The 20,712-nt window shown below is 49.1% G+C and overlaps 1 protein-coding gene across 2 annotated transcripts in view; it reads left to right on the forward strand.

The window, feature by feature from the left end:
• The first annotated feature begins 4,590 nt into the window (after window positions 1-4,590).
• Window positions 4,591-20,712, forward strand: part of PLXNC1 (plexin C1) — a 145,377-nt gene continuing 129,255 nt past the window's right edge. For both annotated transcript variants that reach the window (XM_059936673.1, XM_059936674.1), the window contains exon 1: window positions 4,591-5,649. In XM_059936673.1, coding sequence (XP_059792656.1) covers window positions 4,591-5,649 — 1,059 coding nt within the window. The remainder of the gene's footprint in view (window positions 5,650-20,712) is intronic.

The following is a 20,712-nucleotide window of genomic DNA, read 5'->3' on the forward strand; positions in this document are numbered from 1 at the left end:
GGGATCAAGAGAAACTTCATGACACTGAGTATATTACATGAGAAGGGGGGTACTAGGGTGGCAGGGTGATGTCCTGGACACCACTGTCTCTTAAAAACATCGGACATTTTACATCCTTTCCATAGGCAATAGTTCATCTATCCCTAAAGCTGAGTGAAGGCCCTTTTTTAGCTTAAAGGAAGTCATTGGATCTTGAGTAAAGAATTGTTACTTTGCACATTCTCCCATCTACAATCAATCGTATGTCTGCTGGTGAATGACCATGAGGACAACATGATGTCCAAAAGGACAACTGTAATGTTGGGAGTGAACCCAAATTCCACCTACTGAAGGAACACCACTGAGCCTTCATCACTTTAACCAAAGACACGGGCACCATCACCAAGGTTAAGGGTGCTCAGCAATTGTCTGGGGCCATGTTGGGTGGGCAGGGAAGACGAGGCACCATGTTCCTTCAGCCACATCTTAACTGTGCCTTTGACTGACTTTCCATGTTGATTGAAGTGTATTCAACTTGTCTCTCAGCATCAATTCAAACTTATTAAATGGCTCTTCATCTTATCTGCTTTCAACCGTCTACTCATCAGCAGACTAGAAAGGAGCCTGGCTCATTTCTCTTTCCCGTCAGTCACAAAGGGGGCTAGAGGCTCTGATAAGGTCCTCGATGTGGAAGACCACATAGACTTGAGCAAAGCTGTGGAGAAGGGAGTGGCCTGTCTTAAGTCCTAGAAGGACAAAACTGGAACTATTCAACCCACTGGGTGGTGTTTCCCAGATGCCTCCCAGGGGGTTGTAGCTACATAAATAAGGTATAAAGAGAATTCATTGGCCGCCAGAACTAATATTCTTGGTTGCTTTTCATTTCTGCCGACCCGGTCATCCCTACAGACCACTGTCACAATTTTTTACGTCAGAAAGTAAACTGAAGCACCAACGATAGCCATCTGTTGACTGTGACCAACTGCCTGCCGACCAGTTCTTAATGTCCTGAGCCTCAGCAGGAAACCACGGAATCTATAAAGTCCTGTCCAGCAGAAATGAGTCTGAATGTGGATGGTTTGGTTAACCCAGATTGCCTTTGGTGCCTAAGGGAGTTGATATTTTTTCATTATGAAGACTTTCCCATCTAGTGAACGCTACAAATAAAAACTGCTCGGAATCAGTCTGAACTGCCTGTTTCCGTGGTAGCAGGCCTCTGTCTGGAGGATAAATCTGCACCATCTTCCTTTTTTTGGGTTTCAGCCAGTTGTGTTACAAGGAGTTCCGAATGTACGATACGCGACACCCAACAGGATGGGCTCCATCAGTTGGAGAGGGGAGTGTTGTCACCGATGGGATTTGCACCCTTGGCCAGACAGCGGTGTCCAAGAGAAAGCGATCAAAAACATACGGAATCCACATGCCTAAATATTTATTTTGGTTGTTCATGTTTCCCACCGTTTTCAAATGTGAACTTGTGTCCTGAAGGTGGAGCTTTAGTACACAGGAAAATTGGAATGGGGCAAACATGTTTGTACAAAACAGGGTAGAATCAGCAAAGAACACAATAATATGTTTCCTAGTCTTCTACATTTTTCATGCCAAAAAATAGGCACAGATTCTGATTTCTTTCACCATAGGAGCCTGCATACAATTAAATGGGAGAGAAAAGAAGCCTGCTCTCAAGAGCAGGGCTTATGCCCAGTAGAATGGCAAGAAGCTGTAGCCATCAAAGCCATTTATGCTTCTCGCTGGTAGTATTTTTTGAGATGTTGTTTCTTTTTCAAAACGAGGCAGCAATGAATTGAGTAGTGATCAAAATGCCACACCACAGAGTATGTTTAATCCAAATAGCTCCCGAGATGGTCGGCTCCTGATTGTACCAACTCTACAGGAGTTAGAGAAATTACTTGGTTACCAGTGAAGTAAAACTATCTCCAGAATGGAATTGAACTGTTGCTTCTCAGCACATAACAACACTGCCACAGCCGGCTCATGACAGCAGTGAAGATCATTGTGTTTCTTCATCATTCACAGGGAACATTGTCAAAATACTGGCACGTACATCCCCTACTATGCTGTGAAGGGTTCTATGAGCTTCTGCAGATGCTTCTGAGATTTCCAGCTGTGCCAAAATTCTTAAAACATTTCAGGTGGGTAGGGAATGGGGGGGAGTAAGGCCTAATTACTCTGGAGCAGAGAGCGTCTGATTAGCCTTGCCTAAGATCTCCTGATTCACATCGACCTGGTAGCTCTAGGCCTTCCTCTTCCTCTTCCTCTCTCCTCACTGGTACCCCACCCGCCGTCACTGCAGCAGAAGGAGCCACCTGACAGCTTGTGGGAAAGCATTTGTTGCCTCCCTGCAGGCAAAGATAATGTTATCCAACTTCAAAGAAGGAAATGATGAATAGAAAGATGACCACCACTCTTAATTCAGAATATGAGAGCTACTGCTGGAATGATGCGAGTCTTCAACTGCATGTCTAGGGCCGAAACTCCAGTTCCTCTTCTGCTGCTTGCTTCACTTCACCCTCCTTTCCTCAAGCCTTCCAGACCTCCTTCTCCTGCCCTATCCCTCAGCACTGGGGAGAACTTGGAGCCCTGTTGTAGAAGTTTCAAACCTGCAACAGCTGCTCCTTCAGGAGCATCTGGAGGAAGCCCATGCACCCTGCCCCACCCCCAAACAGATTCTATCTAGAGCTGGGAAACTGGGAGGGGGAGGAAGAAAGGGGTTGCGATCAATTAACCTCCCTGGGGCCTCTGGCCTGGAAATAGCCTGAGACGGGACGGAGATCCTTTCCCAGGGGTGCATAGGGTTCTCGGGGTCCCCCTGCTGCACCCCCTGGATCACTTGCCAGACGGTAAGGGTGCTGGTGGTGCTATCAGCTGCCTCAGGACGCTGGGAGGTATTGTGCATCCTCTGGGGCCCCTTTCTGAGAAATCATGAACCTACACCCAGGTGTGCAATGATTCAGATATTCACTGTGCTGCAGAAATTCTTGGTGGTTTGGGGGGCATTTGCCCCCTGGGTGAGTTGGTGAGACCTCAGAGTGTCCAAAGCAAAGAGGTGGGAAAGGAGGAGACAGAGGGAGAGCCTCTAGGGAAATAAGGGTACTTGGCTCTGAGATTAGAAGGCTGGGCTGGGGAGGTAGGTTGGAACATTTAATTTGGGGAATTTTTCTGTCTCACCTGCTGAGAATGATCTCCAGGTAGTACTGTAAAGACCACAGGTGGAACTGTGGCTAGAGGGGGTGGTGTAAGCCCCCCTGGAGCTAGATGGGAATTCGAATCTCAGTTCCGTTGTTTGCCATCAGTAGGACCCCGGTAAGTTCTGTAACCTTTCCGTGATCATTCTCCTCTCTACTAAATGGAGGTGATAATAACAGTCACTAATTAATAGGGTTGTTACGGGTATTAAACGAGTCTTAATCCACGTAGTGAATTTAGAGCAGGACCCGGCAAGCAGTAACTGCTCAATAAATATTAGCCATGATCATTCAGGTTAGATGATGAGTAGAACTTTCTAAGTGCTAGGCTTGAAAGCCTGGGACTCCGTTGCCAAGGGAGACTGGAGAACCTTTTCAAATATGGGAGCTCTGGCCCCAGGGATTGTCCAGACCAGAATCTTGGCGCCTGCCTTTCCTCCACCCCACTCCTCTGACCCGGGGAAACCCACCCCCTGTCACCGGGGCGCCTGGGTCCCTTGAGCCTCCGGCTCGCCACCGTCTCCCGCGCTCCTCCCCAGGGCCTCCCTCCCGCCGCTCCACACCTGCAGCCGCCCTCGCAGCCTCCCAGTGGCCCGAGCTCCGGGCCTCAGCTGCAGCCCTTCGGCGCCCTGGGTTTCAGTTCCCTGAGCCTTGCGTATCCCCCCAGCTGCTCTCGTAAACAAAACCCGAACGTTGGAACAGCCCCGCGGCAGGACAGGCGCAGGAGCCAGCTCGGTGCACTGTTAGCGCGCCCCGGGAGCCCCGGGCGAGCCAAGGGGCGATGGTGGCGGCCGCGGCGGCAGCGGCAGGCGGCTCAGCTTTGTTATGAATAGATGAAAGAGGCCACCTACACAGTAACCCAAATTACGAGACCTCCCTCCTCCCTATCTCACCGAATCAAGAGGGGAGGGGAGATGGGCGTGGAGGGAGGGAGGGAGGGAGGGACGGCGGCCAGGAGGCGGAGGGCGGAGGGCGGAGGAGGAAGAGGATGAGGAAGGGGGCCAGTTGCATCCCACTTTCACAATGGGAAAGTGAAACGCACAAGCGCACCGAACCTCTCCAGCCCTCCCCGCTTTCCTCGCTCCCCTCCGCCCGTCCCCTCCCTTCCCCTCCGCGCCTCCCCTCGAGCGCCGGCGCTGCACAGAGAGGAACTCTCCGGAGAAGGAGGGCGAGGAGGAAGCGGCACCGGAGCGCGCAGGGCTTGCCGCCGCCGCTGCACAGGCTGCCGGAACGAGCCCGCCGCGCGCCGCCCTCCCCGCTCTCCTTCCCGGGCGAGCCGCTGGGATGGGGCGGCCGCAGGAGCCCGAGCGCGCGCAGGAGCCGCCGCCGCCCGCGTCTCAGTCGCCGCGCGCCTGAGCCGCCGTCGCCGCCGCGCGCCCTGCCCGGGGGCGGCCCCCCCAACCCCATGGAGGTCTCCCGGAGGAAGGCACCGCCGCGCCCCCAGCGCCCCGCCGCGCCTCTGCCCCTGCTTGCCTATCTGCTGGCGCTCGCGGCGCCCGGCCGGGGTGCGGACGAGCCCGTGTGGCGGTCGGAGCAAGCCATCGGAGCCATCGCGGTGAGCCGGGAGGACGGCGTGTTCGTGGCGAGCGGCAGCTGCCTGGACCAGCTGGACTACAGCCTGGAGCACAGGCTCTCGCGCCTATACCGGGACCAAGCGGGCAACTGCACGGAGCCCGTCTCGCTGACGCCCCCCGCGCGGCCCCGGCCGGGGAGCAGCTTCAGCAAGCTGCTGCTGCCCTACCGCGAGGGGGCGGCCGGCCTCGGGGGGCTGCTGCTCACCGGCTGGACCTTCGACCGGGGCGCCTGCGAGGTGCGACCCCTGGGCAATCTGAGCCGCAGCTCCCTGCGCAACGGCACCGAGGTGGTGTCGTGTCACCCGCAGGGCTCGACGGCCGGCGTGGTGTACCTCGCGGGCGACACGAACAGCTGGTACCTGGCGGTGGCCGCCACCTACGTGCTGCCCGAGCCCGAGACGGCAAGCCGCTGCAACCCCGCGGCGTCCGACCGCGAAACGGCCATCGCGCTCAAGGACACGGAGGGGCGCAGCCTGGCCACGAAGGAGACGGGACGCCTCAAGCTGCGCGAGGGCGGGGGTAGCCTGCACTTCGTGGACGCCTTTCTCTGGAACGGCAGCGTCTACTTCCCCTACTACCCCTACAACTACACGAGCGGCGCCGCCACCGGCTGGCCCAGCATGGCGCGCATCGCGAAGAGCTCCGAGGTCCTGTTCCAGGGCCAGGCAGCCCTCGACTGCGGCCACGGCCACCCCGACGGCCGCCGCCTGCTGCTCTCCTCCAGCCTGGTGGAGGCCCTGGATGTTTGGGCGGGCGTGTTCAGCGCGGCCACCGGAGGGGACCAGGAGAGGCGCTCCCCCGCCACCACGGCACTCTGCCTCTTCAGGATGAGGGAGATACAGGCGCGCACCAAGACCTGCAGCTGGGACTTCGAGGCTGAGAACCACTGCGTAAGTCCTAACCCTGTGACGCTGCGGGGAGCGCTCCTGCTGCGGAGCCGCCGGCGAGGCAGAGCCGGAGGGAGAGGGTTGACCTTTACCAGGTCCCGGATTTACACAGCCCGGCGGCGGCCGCCCGACGGCCGTTCTCTTACGGTCTCCGAGACCGCGGGCTACTCTAAAGCACGGCCAGAGGTCCCCGAGGGAGTGTAAGAAGGGAGGTGGCGGGGGTAGGAGTTAGGCTCAAAACTCTGGTGGCTGCATCCCATTGCCATCCTTCTCTATCCAAACATGGGCGCTTGTTTGGGTCTGAGCCTCGCCGTGCCGCTCCCCCGCCCTTCCCTAATCTCTTCCCCAGGTGTGTGGTCTTAGCGGGCGTGTGGCTTTGACCCTTGTCCTCAACGGCGTTACCAAACACAGTGCCCTAGGCAGAGAAGCCCCAGCACCTAAAGGACTTGCCACACCCCAGTCTTTGTGCCCCCCATCTTCCCCCCACCAACCCCGTAACACGTGTGATGTGGTCTGAGGAGTTGGTAGCCTGCTCGACATGGGTCAGCGCTAGCCTGGAACAGAGGCTCAGGCTTGCGGGAACAGAACCCTCCGCGTGACCCCGTGCAAGGGGGCGGGGCTGTGGCTCTGCTGAGCGTGAGCTGTGGTCTCCAGCTGGGGGGAGAGGCTGAGCAGGCGGAGGTGGCTTTGTGGGTAAAAAGCCTCGCCCTAGAGGGGAGAGCAAGAGAAAGTGTTAGGGTACTTCAGGCAGTTTCTGGGCTCCAGATTGCCTGACTAGATCGCGCGTCTCAGAGGCACCACCCACCCAGGCAAACGGCAGAGGTTTCCCCTGGGTTCCCAGGGCAGCCACAGCTTGACTCTTGAGATTGGCATTTCTTTCACTGGAAAATAAAGCGGCGGTTCAAGAGGATTCAGTTGATGGGGATTATGGAGCCATTGTGCACTTCTCCGAGGCCGTCTTCCTTCCAAGGCTGCTGGCACGTCAAGTCCACATATGGCTCCTGAGAGGGGAGCCTGCTGAGCGCCTCCTTTATAACTGGACGGAAATCAGAGAGCAGAAATGAACGGCTACAGGTGTTGCCATTGTTTTGATATAAAATGTGTCAGAGAGGAAGGCGAGAAGTCTCCACTTGGAAAAACGTGTTGTGTTGGTACATTTGTGGTGTAAGCATAGAGGGGACGTTGGCTCTAAGGTATATTAGTAAGTGTATGGAAAGACGCTCCCATCCCCACCCACGCAGAGCACATCTTAACCAAATATTAGCCCTATTATCCAGAAAGAAAAAACAGGTCTCTTGCAAGGCCCCTTAGAATGGTCATTTGCTTCTTCCTCCTTACCCACTACTTGTGTACTGGGGCACACACATAATGCCTTCATTTAGTTACTGCTATAATTATTTTAAAGCATAAATAACGCATAATGCTCCCTAAATGACTTCGTCTTGCTCTACAAGTATAATTTAACATTTAATATCTGTCTTTGTGAGAGCCTTATTATGTAACAGTTCAAGTTTGGCAAAAATCATCACCTTCGACTTCTCCGTTGAAAGACTTGAAAGTACCCCTACATATTACTTGGTGTCGAGCTTTAGGCATACTTGGTCTTCGGGGTTAATGACAAGACAGCTCGGGGGCCCGCAGCAGGTGATAACAGTGGAAGTCCAAGCTTTGCCATCTGACAGCTGTGTAGATGTGTGGAGCCAAAACGTTTCTCTTGACTGCCTTTCTCTACCCACTGGGGCCTGGAGGACTTAGTTCCCTTCCAAACCCAGCAGGCACCCTGAATGCACTCAGAATCCACATTTTGGCTTGATCAGGTGTTCCTACTTGCGCTGGGATGAGGGGAAGGGAAAGTCAGAGAGCTGTTGATCCATCTGCATGGGGAGCTTCTGGGAGGTAGCTGCCCCTTGGAAATCAAGCAAGGGACAAACACTTGCTGCCAAAAATCTGGAACTGGAAAAATAAATAATTAAGATAGGTTCCTCCACAGCATGTCTTGCTGCTGTTTTATTGAGAGGTCCCAGTGTGCTCAGAGCTGCGGATTCTGAAAGACGGGGTCTCTACCCCCTGAGCTTGTCATCCAGGTTAAATAATATACTCCGGTTCAAACAATAGCTTGTCACGGCTGCACAGGTAGGAGCTTGGAGTTTTGCATTTTTTCTTTAAGTAAATTCCTTGTTGCTCTTATGAATTAAAAAGCCTTAGTGGAATTGAATTTCAAGAGAGGTTGTGAATGAAAAAAAAAAAGCGGTCGTTTTGATGAAAACGCTGACAATTTTCTAATCTATTAAATAGGCAGATAAGATTCTTCCACAAATATTTGTGCTCTGTGCTGGGTGCCACTGATTCTGCCATTGAAAGGACAATAGCAGGTGGCAGCCCCATTTAATGGGGTTATGGGATCAGTGTGCCCCTGGTTGTCACTCAGAACAATGATGTCATTGGGTTGCATTTGTTCTGCGTTTTATTTTCAGGTTTTCAATGTGTTTTGGAGAAGGCATGCTGAATTACAGGTGCCTAAGATAGATGAAACTTGAAACACTCTAGAGGGAGCCTCAGTAGATTCTAACAGTGATTCCTCCAGAGCAGACACAGTCATTTTAACAGTAATCCACAGGCAGCAAGGCACAAGGGGCTAGATTTGCTTGCCTTCTCCTGCTCCCCCTGGATGACGCGCTCTTATTTTCCATCTTCAGTCAACCATGGGTAGAAAAGTGACAGGAGTGACTGGGTTGTTTTCTTATTTCTTGGTTCTCTCCTTATCTCTTGTTGGCTGATTTGCTGGCCTTCAACTTCTCCCGCTAAAGATTAATTTACAGGTTGCTTGTGCAGTGAGTGTGTCCTCAGCCGTTCACACATTGGGCCGTGACTTTTTCTGTCTTGCCTCCAACTTTGAATCCCTTTTCACAACTATCGCAGGAGAGCTTCAGCCTGTGAACGTGCCCAGGCAGCCGAATTCTGTAGACACTCTCTAATAATCCTGATAAATATTTGTACGGCACTTCCTCCTATATTACTTCTTTTGAGGCCCTCGTCAAGTCTAAGGTTGATTCTCTGAGGAGCATTCTCATTTACCTGATGAGGAAGCTCAAGGTCACTTAAGCAACTTGCTCAGGATAGCAAAGTAAGCATCAGAGCCTCCAGCTTAAACCCAGGTCTCGCAATATCTACTTCTGTATTCTTTCCACCACTTTGGTGCTTCAGACTTTCCCTTCAAAGTCCCCTAATTAGAGGCAGTAACCAACCTCCCCTAGGATATGGGGTTGAGGCTGGAGGGTGCCCCTTGAAGTGTGTTTTAAAACTTAAGGTGATTTTTTTTTTCATTCTATTCCGTAACATATCTATGTGCTTGGGTTAACATAAAAAGTGAATGTTTCAAATTGTGTACAAGTTAATTTAATTCCTCTTGTTTCTGAACTCCTGTTATCCTTGGCATATGGTAGAAAATTGTGTGTGCCTGAGTTTTGAAGTCTGATTGTTCCAGATTGTTTGGCTGCCATAGTTGGGTCCTGGGGTTGCTTGTGGTTTAAACATGGTGGCCACCCCCTCTATAGATGCTGAGGGTGGCATGTTTCCTACTGTGTTGGCCAACAGGACTGACTCTTCTAGTTCATTCTACCACTTGTGGAGAGACACACCCGCTTCCTCCACACTCACATAATTCCAAAGCCTGACATAATTTAACTGTCATGCAGACAACCACAAAACACTCGCATGCTCTCCAACAGACAGTAACCCAAGACACTTCTAGCTACTGCATGCAGAAGTGATGTCCCAGGGCCACTCGGCAGTGAACCTTATTGACCTCAAAATCCACAGTCTTCCTGCAATGTTTAATTTCTTCTTCAGTTTCTGTTATGATCCTGTCTAGCCACTTTGCAGTCTATGGACTAGATGGTGAATTTTACCCCCATACACACATCTGATATGCAAGGGAGATTTAAAAAGCCCAACAACCACTTAGAAAGAGGGAAAAGCAATCACAGCTACTACTGCTGGATGACTGTTATGGCCAGGCTTTGAGCTAAGCACTTCACATGCCTTATTTTTGGTTGATTCTCATAATCACCCTATGGGGCAAGGATTGTCGTTATCATTATGATTTTATGATGAGGAATTGAGGCCCGGAGAGCTTTGGTTGGTTTCCACAACTGGTAAATGGTAGAGGATTGAGGACCTGGACCTGTAACACACAGCCATGGACAGTCCAACATCGCAGACATTGGGTTCTGGTGTCAATCTTGTCCTACATGGAGCAGGCTAGGCCCCTGTAACTACTCTGGGATCAGCTATTTGCTGGGCATAAGACGATAGAACAGAGAATCCTTGAGTGCGAACGGGGTTTCTGGGTCTGCATATTTAAACACTTGAAATTCAGACTTTGGGAGGGTTGTAGTTCCTCAGTTGTCAATTTCTAGATAGTGCCGGCACGTTTTGTATTCAGGCTTATAAACGACCTCAGAGAGACTTACAGGACCTTAAAGGACGGCTCCCAGTTTTTGTTCTCAGACAGAAGAACTAGCTCATAAACTAAATCCAGAAATCTCAACCTGTTAAGTCTGGGTTACAGGCACTCTTGTCTTTATTAGCAGCCACAATTAAAATACAAGCTCCAGAAGGTCAGGAACCTTGTAACATTTTGTTCTTTGTTGAACCCAGAGTGCCTAGCATAGCACCTTAAGAAATATTTGTTGAATTAATAAATGGGGGATCATGTTGGGGATGCTTTCTGTTGATGGCAGCCATACTTTCCTGAACCTGGCCACCTCAGACTCCCTTAACCATTGTCTTTTTCTTGATGTCTGATGTGTTGGGGCCTCTTTCTTCCCTAGTCCGAACCTAACTGTCATCCTCCACTCCTCTGAAATCCCCATTCATTGGACTCACCAGGCTTCTGCTCTTGCCAATCTGGGAGTTAACTTTGACCATAGACACCCAGCATGGTTGACACTACTTTGGTATAATTTAATAACGTGCATGATCGTGCCTTTCAGTGGGCAAGAGGAGAGGGCTCTGTGCTGTAGGGCACAAAGCCCCTCAAGAACTTGTAGGGTTCTCAAGTGTAGTCTCTGGACCAGCAGCATTCAGCATCACCTGGGAACTTACTAGAAATGCAAACTCTTGGGCCCCAATCAGAAACTCAGAGTAGGATGTGGGACTGGCAATCTGGGGTTTAACAAGCTCTCCAGGTGATTCTAATATACATTCAGCGTTTAGAACCACAGCTGTAAGGCATCGCAATTTCCCTTGTAGTCCAGCTGAGGCACCTGGGATAAGAATTTGTTCCACTGTTTTCACTGCAGTTTTACTTAGGGTCATCTAAAGTAACCAGCTCATTCCACTACCCTTATGTTCCTTATCCTCTTCTAATTGCCCAAAGGAAATACCTAGAAAAACTTCTGAAGTCTTATTGTTTTTGAGTTTTAGAGTCCGAGTCTCAAGAATCTATAGGTCAGAGTTAAATTAGCTCCTTCACCCTTTCGGACAGCAGTCTATTTGCATTTCATTCCAGGATGTGGGGTGCGGGGGAAGATGTCTAGAGCCTTCTACTCTGCTGTACAGCACACCAGAATTCTCTTCAAGGGTCTGGTCTTTACAACATCAATCCTGATACCAGTTTCTATCCTAATTAGGCACGGTTGGTTGCGTGAAGCAAAGATCCACATAAGCAAGCTCAAGCAAGGGGGTGGGGGATTTAGTGGCTAAAAACACGTGGGATTACATGGAAATCTAGGGGGAGGAGCAGTACCGTGCAGTGGTTGTCTGCACGGACTCTGGAGCCAAATCGCCTGGGACCACAGCTGCCACTTCCCAGTTGTGTGACCTTGGGCAAATGATTTAACCTTTCTGTGCTTGTTTCTTTATCTAGAAGTAGGGATCCTCTTTGTTTCATAGGATTTTTGTCTGGATTAATGAGTTAATATGTATGAACACTACCTGACCTATAGTAAATGCTATGTATGTATTTACTGTCATTACTACCGTGATTATTTAGGAGTACTAGGGTGGGGCTGTCTGATACAGAGTGGGAAGGGGGTTCCGGACTCACGGCAGTGGAAAGGGGCGTCACAGCAGGAAGTGTGACAGATGCTCATTCTGAGGTTTCGTTGTCAACATGACTTAGCGTGGCTGCTTCCCTCAGTCCTGCTACAAAATGACCCCCTCGGCTTCCTCAAACATCTGCCCCTCACCCCCTCCACCTGAACGTGCCCCCGCCTGACCTGATCCCCACTCTGCCTTTCAATAGCATTTCACCTTCTGCATCAGCTACCAACTGGCAACAGCTTTCTGTATTATTTAGTTCAAATTACCAGGAAAGAGAGAGAATGGGGTCCAACCCATCCTTTCACTCCAGATTATGAGCCCTCGTTCAGGGTAGGGATTCATTGCCCTTGGGGCAGGTACTGACCCCAGGTCCAGTCAGAAGAAGGAAAACCATCATGCAGTGGTCCCCGGTAGGTGTGTGGGCGGGTTGCCTTGGAATGGAAAGGTGGAAGAGCCACACCGTGATTGCCATGTTGACTACAGCAGCATGGAATCATCTCTGCCTCCCTTCAGGCTTCTCCATGACCTACCTCTGCCTTCCTTGAATATGTGGTGGCACATAGCTGATGATCACTGAGGCCTGCTCAGAGAAACACCGAAGTCTGCTGGGGGACAATTTGTAGGCATCCTGGGTCTAACTTGTTTGTGGAAGCAGGGGCATGGTAGTGGTAAGATTCTTTTTTTTATCAGTTGTGCTCATAGTTTTTCTTAGCATTTTCATCAAGATAGAAAATTAATACTAATTTATATACTATCACAAAACCAAATAGAATCGTGACTTAAGTTTTACTGTTTCTGTAGTTGATGGGTTTGACTGTCTAATCAATAGTTACACGTAGTGTCTCCTCAGAGGAGTTATGAGGGGGATTTGACCCCAGCAATCCCCACCCCACCTCTCTGGCCAATGTTCTTATTGCAGAAGTCGGCAAACTTTTTCTGTAAAGGTCAGATCATCAATATCGTAGGCTTTGCAGGCCACATACAGTCTCTGTTGCAATTGCTCAACTCTGCCATTGAAGTGTGAAAGCAACCATAGACAACATATAAATGAACAAGCACGGGGATGTTCCAGTAAAACTTTATGGACACAGAAATCTGAATTTCATGTATAATTTTCACTTGTCATAAAATATTATTCTTTTGATTTTTTTCAACCATCTAAAAATGTAAAAACTATTAGCTTGGCAGGGGGTCATTCAGAAAAACAGGCAGCAGGCTAGATTTGGTCCACAGCTGGTAATTTACCGACGCCTGCTGTAACAGAAGGGGTGAGAGTAAAACAAACCTTCACATTGCCCTAAGACATCGTGAGAGATTTAGCAAAAAGGTGGTGCGGAAGCCCCAAGAAGGAGTGTCACACTCAGCGTTGGAGGACCTGGGAAGCTTCAGGGAGGTGATGCTGGAGCTATGTCTTGAAGCCAAGTAGAAGAGGCAAGAAAGGGAGTTCCAGAGACAGGGCACAGCTTGTGCCCAAGCGGGAAGTTGAATAAGCTTGTGAACCGCAGGTAGCTCACCCTGGCTGGGGAGTGTCCAGAAATGAGCATGCAGGGCCAGATGGCAAAGGGCTTAATAAGACTGGCCAAGATGGCTGGATTTTATCCTGATCAGGTCAGTTGTTTTCAAACTTTCTAAACCTGGGCTTTAAATCTTAAACCAGAGGCTCAATATGAGAAAAAGGCTAATAAATCATCATTGACCTGCTGTTCTGGGTGAGGCCATTGCCAAGTGCCGGGGCTCAGGGTGAAGCAGGGGTGGGGAGGTTCCCAGAATCCTGCAACTCGCCCTCCCGCCACCCCCTGCCTGTCCCTGTGGCATCTCAAAGGAACTTCTGGGACTCTGCTGAGCAGGGTGTGAAAGCCATGTCCCATGGCTGATGAGGGCAACAGCAGGGCTCTAGGCAGACATGATCTGATTGTGTTCTAGAGAGATCACCCAGAAGAATGGATGAGGCAAGATGAGAGGCAAAAGAGCTGATTAGAAAGACCAACAAATACTTCTTGAGTTCCTACTATGTGCCAAGCACTGTGAGGAAATATTTCTACCAGTGGTCAACAGAGTAGACTATAAATATGCAGCAAGTAAAGAGGTTATTTTTATATTAAAATGATAGCTAGCACTCCTAGAGCACTCACTTCGCACCAAGTATTGTCCTAAGTCAGCACTTTACCAATATTAACTCGTTTAATCCTCACCACAACTTTATGAGATGGGTAATGTCGTTACTTCCATTTTACAGATGAGAAAATTAAGGCCCAGGCTGAGATGGGGGCCCTGAGAGAAATAACAGGACGTAAGAGAGCCGTGTTAGTTGAGGTGTTGGGGAAAGTTCTCTTTAAGGAGGTTGAGTTGCCACCAGGAAGATGAGGAAGGATAGTTGTACACGTCCCCAAGGGGAACTGGGGAGCAGTGCAAGGCCTCGAAAGGGGAAATGACTTGGTCATTCTGAAGAACCAAAGGCTGTAGCGTGGTTGAGTTAGGGAGGTGGAGCGGGGAGAGTGTCGGGGGAAGAGGTTGGGGAAGGAAGCGTCAGCGGATCCTGTAGTCCTGGTGGGCAGCGGGAAGGAGCTTATATTTTTTTCTGAAAGCTTAGAAGAGCCTTTGAAGGGAAGGGACACCACTGGATTTGAATTCCTAAATAAATGGCTGCCCTTTGGGGCATGAATGAGAGATTGGCCCCAGCAGAGGCAGGAGGCTCTCGAAGTAGTCCAGGTGAGAAATAATGTTGCCTTGGTCTAGAGTGGTGGCCGCAACGAACGTGGAGAGAAAAAAGATGGATTGCGTGGGCTGCAGTAATCCAAGTGAGCGTGTTGGAGACCTGAACTGAGGTGGTGGCACTGCAGGTAGAGAGGAGGGATTAAATGAAATAGCTTTTTAAGATGTAGAATTGAGAGGTGTTGGTGACCAATTAGTTTAATTTTCATCGAGTTTTAGATATCTTTGGGACCCCCAGAAAGGGCCATTAAGCCAGCGGTTGGCCAGAAAGTGAGGAATTGGGGATCCACTCTGTCAGCCTCTATGGAGTGCCAGCTGTGTGCCAGGCTCTGTGTTGGGCTCAACACGGTGCCATTGGGGCTGTAAGTGCCTTGAGGGGAGTGGCCAGGGGTGTCTCATCAGTGTTTCCCAGGCATCCAGAATGCCGTCTACTGCACGGTGGGCCCTCAATAAGTATTTGTTGAACTGGAAGGAAGGTGCTCTCCATCTAGTGGAGAAGATGTGGTTACAGCTCGGCGAGAGAAGAGCTTCCAAGAGGAGCCCAAGCCCCTGGAGCTGTGTTTATAGGAGGAATAAAAGCCAGGTAGCCTAGAGAGAAGGGAGTTTCCCTGTGACTCCCTCACCAATGAGGCCGGATTCCTGGTCTTTCCCTCCTGCCCCTCCAGCCTGGTCTTGGAAGAGTCCACTTGAGAAGCATATTCTCTAACACATCAACTGTTCCTAATTATTCTGCACTGACGTTCTTCTGAGGTTCCTTTGCCATCAGCGAGCAATCTTAGAAATTGGATTCCACGTGCTGGTCCTTGCTTCTCTGAGGCATCAGGAGGGCTGGGTGGCCCAGAGCAGCTGGTAGTCGTAGGTGTCACCCAGTCTCAGTCTCCTGGGCTTAGCAACATCTCTGTGCCCCTCCCTCCCGTGGAGCCCTTGTGCTGTGGACCTCTGGGGAAGCCTGTAGATCCCTCCTCAGAGCAGTGGTTTTAAACACATAAAATAAAAAGAGTTGCAAAATGAACCAATTATATTGATCTACAGATACATCAAAATGTTTTTTTCCAATTTGAAATAAAGTAATATATCTTAGCACATTAAATAGCAAGACCTAGCAGCGGTAACTACCATCATTTCAAAGTAGCGATAAGCACAAATGATATTTTGAGATACCTGCAACAACTATAAAATGATATGAAGATATCTGATTTCTTTTGATGACAAAGTCACAGGTTCAGTTAATATGACTGTGGTCTGCATTCATAATTAAATGAAATGCTGAATTTCAGTCAGAGTTCGCTAAAATAGGATTTTTTTTCTCATCCGGTTTCATGGATTCCCAGAATTCTTTGCAGGAACTGTGGATGTCAGTGCGGTCCCCACTCCAAGCACTCATTCCGTTACTGTGTGTGTCAGAAAACCAAAAAGATGCTGCATTTTGTTTCAAAACTCATTTGATTGGCTTAGTTTGACAATAGGGGGTTCAGTCCCACCTGGATTTTTACAGTTGGCCAACTGCTTCATAAATGGACTGGATAGAGCAGGTGGGTGGGTGGAGAAGCCTCAGAAAGGTTAAGTGACTGCTTAGAGACAGCTCATAAGTAATAGAGCTTGAACTTGAACCCACATTTTTTTTTTTACCCTAAATCTCTTGTTCTTTCTACTCTTCCATGCTACCACTATGTTATTCAATATTTCTATTTTAAAGAGTTAGCCAAATGCAACAGTTCATAAGTTATGCTGTTCTAATCATGGGAGAAGAACAGTGCTATTATTCTTCACTTTGGTTAGAGGATACGAAAATACCTAAAGTATTTTGTTTACTTAGAGCCTCATTTTAAGTACACTGAGTCTGTAGACTGTCTGTAGATGGAGATGGCAAAAGACCTAGGAATTGTCTTTTGCAAGCTGTCAGTGAACTATGGATGTGAAATTTAGAGAAGGCCAAGCTACATGGCAGCAGATGTGGGATAGTTTAGTATTGTTCCCAAAGTCAGAACCAAGGCCCAGTGCTTGCAAGGGACAAATTTTGCCTCAGTAGAACTTTGTAATGATTAGACCTACTTAGCAATGTACCAGGGTTGCCTGGTGAGATATTGACTGAAAGCATTCAAATATTGATCCATGTATTCATTCATTCATTCAATAAGTGTTTATTGACAACTAACAACATGCCAGATGCTGAGGTATATGCTGCATTCAGAGTGTAGAGTAAGATAAACTATTGTAGAGCTTAGAGTCTACTGGGAGACAGACATTAAATAAAAAAATTTAAAGCAATGTAATTATAATTATTTTCAAGGAAACAAATGGAATGTTATGATTCAGAATAACTACTGGCATAGGGATAGGATGATCTATAATCATGTGTCCATGAGGAGGTGACATTGAACTTGAAACCTGAAAGATTTTTGTAAAAAAACAGCCTACAAGGTGTGAAGAGAGGGGAGGTAGCAGAAATAGCATATGCAAAGGCCCTGAGGCAGAAAAATGGGAACATGTTAAAGAGTCTGAAAGAAAGACACTGTGGGAACTGAAGCAGAGTGAAGGAGAAGAGTGACAAGGGATAAGTTTGAAGGAGTAGGCAGGGACCAGATCAGCTAGGACCTGGGGAAGCATTTGGGTTTAATTCTAAGTGTGATAGAAAGCCGTTGAAGAATTTTAGTCAAAGAAGTAACGTGGCCTACTTTATACGTTAAAGAATCACTCTGGCTACTGGATGGAGAATAGATTGTAGGTTGAAAGAGAGAAACCAGGAGGCTCTTGCTGTAGATCAGGAGTGAGATGATGGGGGCTTGGACTGGGTGGAAACCATGGAGATGGAGAAGATAGATGTAAGATTGCTGGGAAATTCAGCTGAGATTTTTCAGGTATTGGGTGTGGGGAGTGATGGAAAGAGAGGAGCTGAGGGTGGATGTTGGTACCATTCACCATGATGGGGAAGATAGGGAGGGAGAGAGTTGGAGGGAAGAAATGTCTAGATAATCATTTTCCAGCAACTCTGAAATCTTGGGAGCGATTCCACAGTTTCTCAAAGAAGATGATGCCATTTATTTAGAGGGTATTTAGCAGTGGGAGAGAGGGAGCTTTTGCAGAAGTCAAAATGATGGTGGGGGGGGGCACTACTGGTATTTTTGGGCAGGTGTCAGGGATGCTAAAAGTCCTGCATCATGGAGGACAGCCCGCATAGTGAAGAAATATCCCATCTAGAATGCCAGTAGCTTCCTCATGGAAAAACATGGTTGAACTGTGTCTCTTCCAACTCTGAGAATCTAGGAAAATGCATTTTTTTTACACTATCAGCCATTCATATATTTTTGTGAATTGTTCGAGTCAGGTTGTCTTTTTTTTTTTTTTTTTTAATTTTTATTTATTTATTTATTTATGGCTGTGTTGGGTCTTTGTTTCTGTGCGAGGGCTTTCTCTAGTTGTGGCAAGCAGGGGCCACTCTTCATCGCGGTGCGCGGGCCTCTCACTATCGCGGCCTCTCTTGTTGCGGAGCACAGGCTCCAGACGCGCAGGCTCAGTAATTGTGGCTCACGGGCCCAGCTGCTCCGCGGCATGTGGGATCCTCCCACACCAGGGCTCGAACCCATGTCCCCTGCATTGGCAGGCAGATTCTCAACCACTGCGCCACCAGGGAAGCCCCAGGTTGTCTTTTTGTGTAATTGACTGAAAGTAGCCACATGGAAGGGATGGAGATTTAGATGGGGGATGGAGTGTGAAGCAGGAAAAAGGCAGGATAAATCTTGGAGAGTGGGACTTTGGCAGTAGGAAGGCCTGGGAGGCTGGAGGACCCTGGGGCCTTGGAGGGAGGGAAGCAGGTGGAAGAGCCCGTGGGAGGATGTGAAATACAAACCTCACCACTTTGCATGTTTCCCGTGGCTCTGTTGCACGCCCCCTATGCTTGCCTGGTATAGAGGCTGCCCAGGTATGTCCCTAAGCTTCCCTTCTTTATTCCTCCTGCACACTTTGAACTTTTCCTTTGGATCATTTGAGTCCCCAAGGTTAATTCTTCCTTCAGATGATCAGAGAGGTGCCGTAAAGTTAGAACCTGATCAATGCGGTATACTCTAGAAGAATAAAGAAAAGTGACAGGCGCCTTAACGGCCAATAAAATCACTATCTAACTTGGGTGAATAGTTGTTCTTTCCATTCTCTAGCTTGATAAAGATAGTTTTCCAATTATTTCCACACACATGCTTTCATTTGGGCCTCACAACAATGCTAATAGACAGGGCGTGTGTATTATTGGGTCCATTTTACAGATTCGGTTATTGATGTTCAGGGACTTGCCCAAATCAAGCAGCCTGTCAGGGATGAAGCAGGGCCAGATCTTGGGCATAGGACTCCTGCTGAGGTTTCCTAACTGCCAGTAGGCCCCTGGGTAAGTAATGATGAAGAAACTGCTCCCTGTAAGTGTATGCCAAAGAGGAGCAGACTACAAAATTACCTGCCTGAGAGGCTTTCTATCAATGTGTAAGAAGTTCCAGTTGGTATTTGCCCTGGCATAAGGAAAAACCAAAATAAGGGAGTCTTTTCATCACCTTGGGGATCAAAGACTTGGCTTTTGCCGTCTCCCCAACGCTTGAGGGGCCACTTTTGTGCACATTTCCTCCAGCTGTTCCCATAATAGCTGCAGCTTGGCTGTGAGCGCTCCATGTGATCCTCGCTGAGTCAGGCCCTCTTCCACGTGGTAGGGGCAGGGCCACGTGGTACTCAAGTCCCGAGTGTGCCATTCACACCCTAGAATACATGGCTGGTGCCCCCTGGAATCGGGGGGTGTTTATGGTCAATGAAAGATCGTATGAAGGAGCTACGAGGAGGTCAAGCTGTTTCCCTCGTGATGTGCCCAGTATTCCCTGAATACTCTCTCTCTCTCTCTCTTACACACACACACACGCACGCATGCACGCACGCACACACACACCAGCACTCACCCCTTCCCAGTAGCCTTGGTTCCGCTTTGGTGTGTCAAGCCCAAGGCTCTCTCTTTTTTAGCCCAAACATCATTTGAGACAAGGTAGCTTTTTCCTCAAACTGGAAAAAGTTTCCCTGTGAGAGTGGGCTCCTCCAGTGTAGGCGGGACGTGTGGTTAGACATGGCAGGCAGGAGACACAGAGTGACAACTCTGAGGGAACCAAGAAAGCCCAAAGGGGAGACAAGGTTTAGAGCTCAATCAAGATTGGATTTTGTCGCGAGAGGCAGAACTGGCAAAAGCATCATTACAAGGCATTAACCTCGTTACACACGGAAGAACAAGCAGAGGCCGGAATTCAGAAATAAATTACACGTAATAAACTAGACAGAATAGGCTGAGAGCAACATTAGTGATTATGCCCTAAAGGGAGAGAAGGGCAAGATAGAAAATAGGCCCCCCCAAAAAAAAGAGTGAAAATAATCTCTGGACACAGGGGGCCGCCTGCACTATTTTCTCCCTTTTTCTATTTGGCTCCCCAGGTATTAATTTCACTTTTGTGAGCAGGTTTCTCTGGAGCCTGTCTTTCTTTTGTTTGCATTTGCTGAAGTGAGCAAAAGGAAGCCATTCAGAGGGTTCCTTTTTCCATTCACAGGGACCTGTCCATTTCTGTGTGTTTCCAGCACAAAAGAATCCATTTCCATTCAGCCAGAGCAGCCCTTCGAGTTTACTTGAGGTCCAAGCCCGCTCTTTCCTATTTTCTTCCAGGCCCGCTGTGGTAATTGGCTACACAATCCTGACTGTGGCCAGGATCCTCCAGGGTGAGAGGAACAAGCGCTTGGCCAGTTCCTGGTCCTTTGTAGCTGAGGAAAAGCTAGAGGCTAGTGCCGTGTCCCCAGCCATGACTCTCATTTCTTACACAGGGACTTGCTTTGCGTTGCAAGCCGTAAGCAGCGGCTTAAATCATAACATCATTGTTAGTAAAAAGTTTAAAGCTTGGAAGTCTGAGGTCAGCGGTGTCCTCAAGAACCGAGGGTCTTTTGTCCTTCCCTTGCACCAATCTGTTGGTTTTCACCCTCCATCTTGAATGTCATGGAAGCAAAATGGCTGTCACCACTCTGCATGGATAACCTCACATCACAGATTCCGAAGGGAGGAAGTGAGGCAAGAGGGGCAAATGAGTTCTCCTCAAGAGCCGCCTCTTATCAAGGAGGAAGCTTATTCCCAGAAGCTCCTCCAGTGGATTTCTTGCATCTCACAGACCCAAACTGGGCCACATGGCCACCCCTAGCTCTAAGGGGTAGGAAAGCAAGTACCAGGCAACGGGGAATGGGATTACTGGGTGGCTTAGGCTAATCATGGTTTCCCAGGCTTGGGTTTATTGCTACCTGAACAAAATTAGG

Source organism: Balaenoptera ricei, chromosome 10, assembly GCF_028023285.1.
Source record: "Balaenoptera ricei isolate mBalRic1 chromosome 10, mBalRic1.hap2, whole genome shotgun sequence".
NCBI lineage: Eukaryota > Metazoa > Chordata > Mammalia > Artiodactyla > Balaenopteridae > Balaenoptera > Balaenoptera ricei.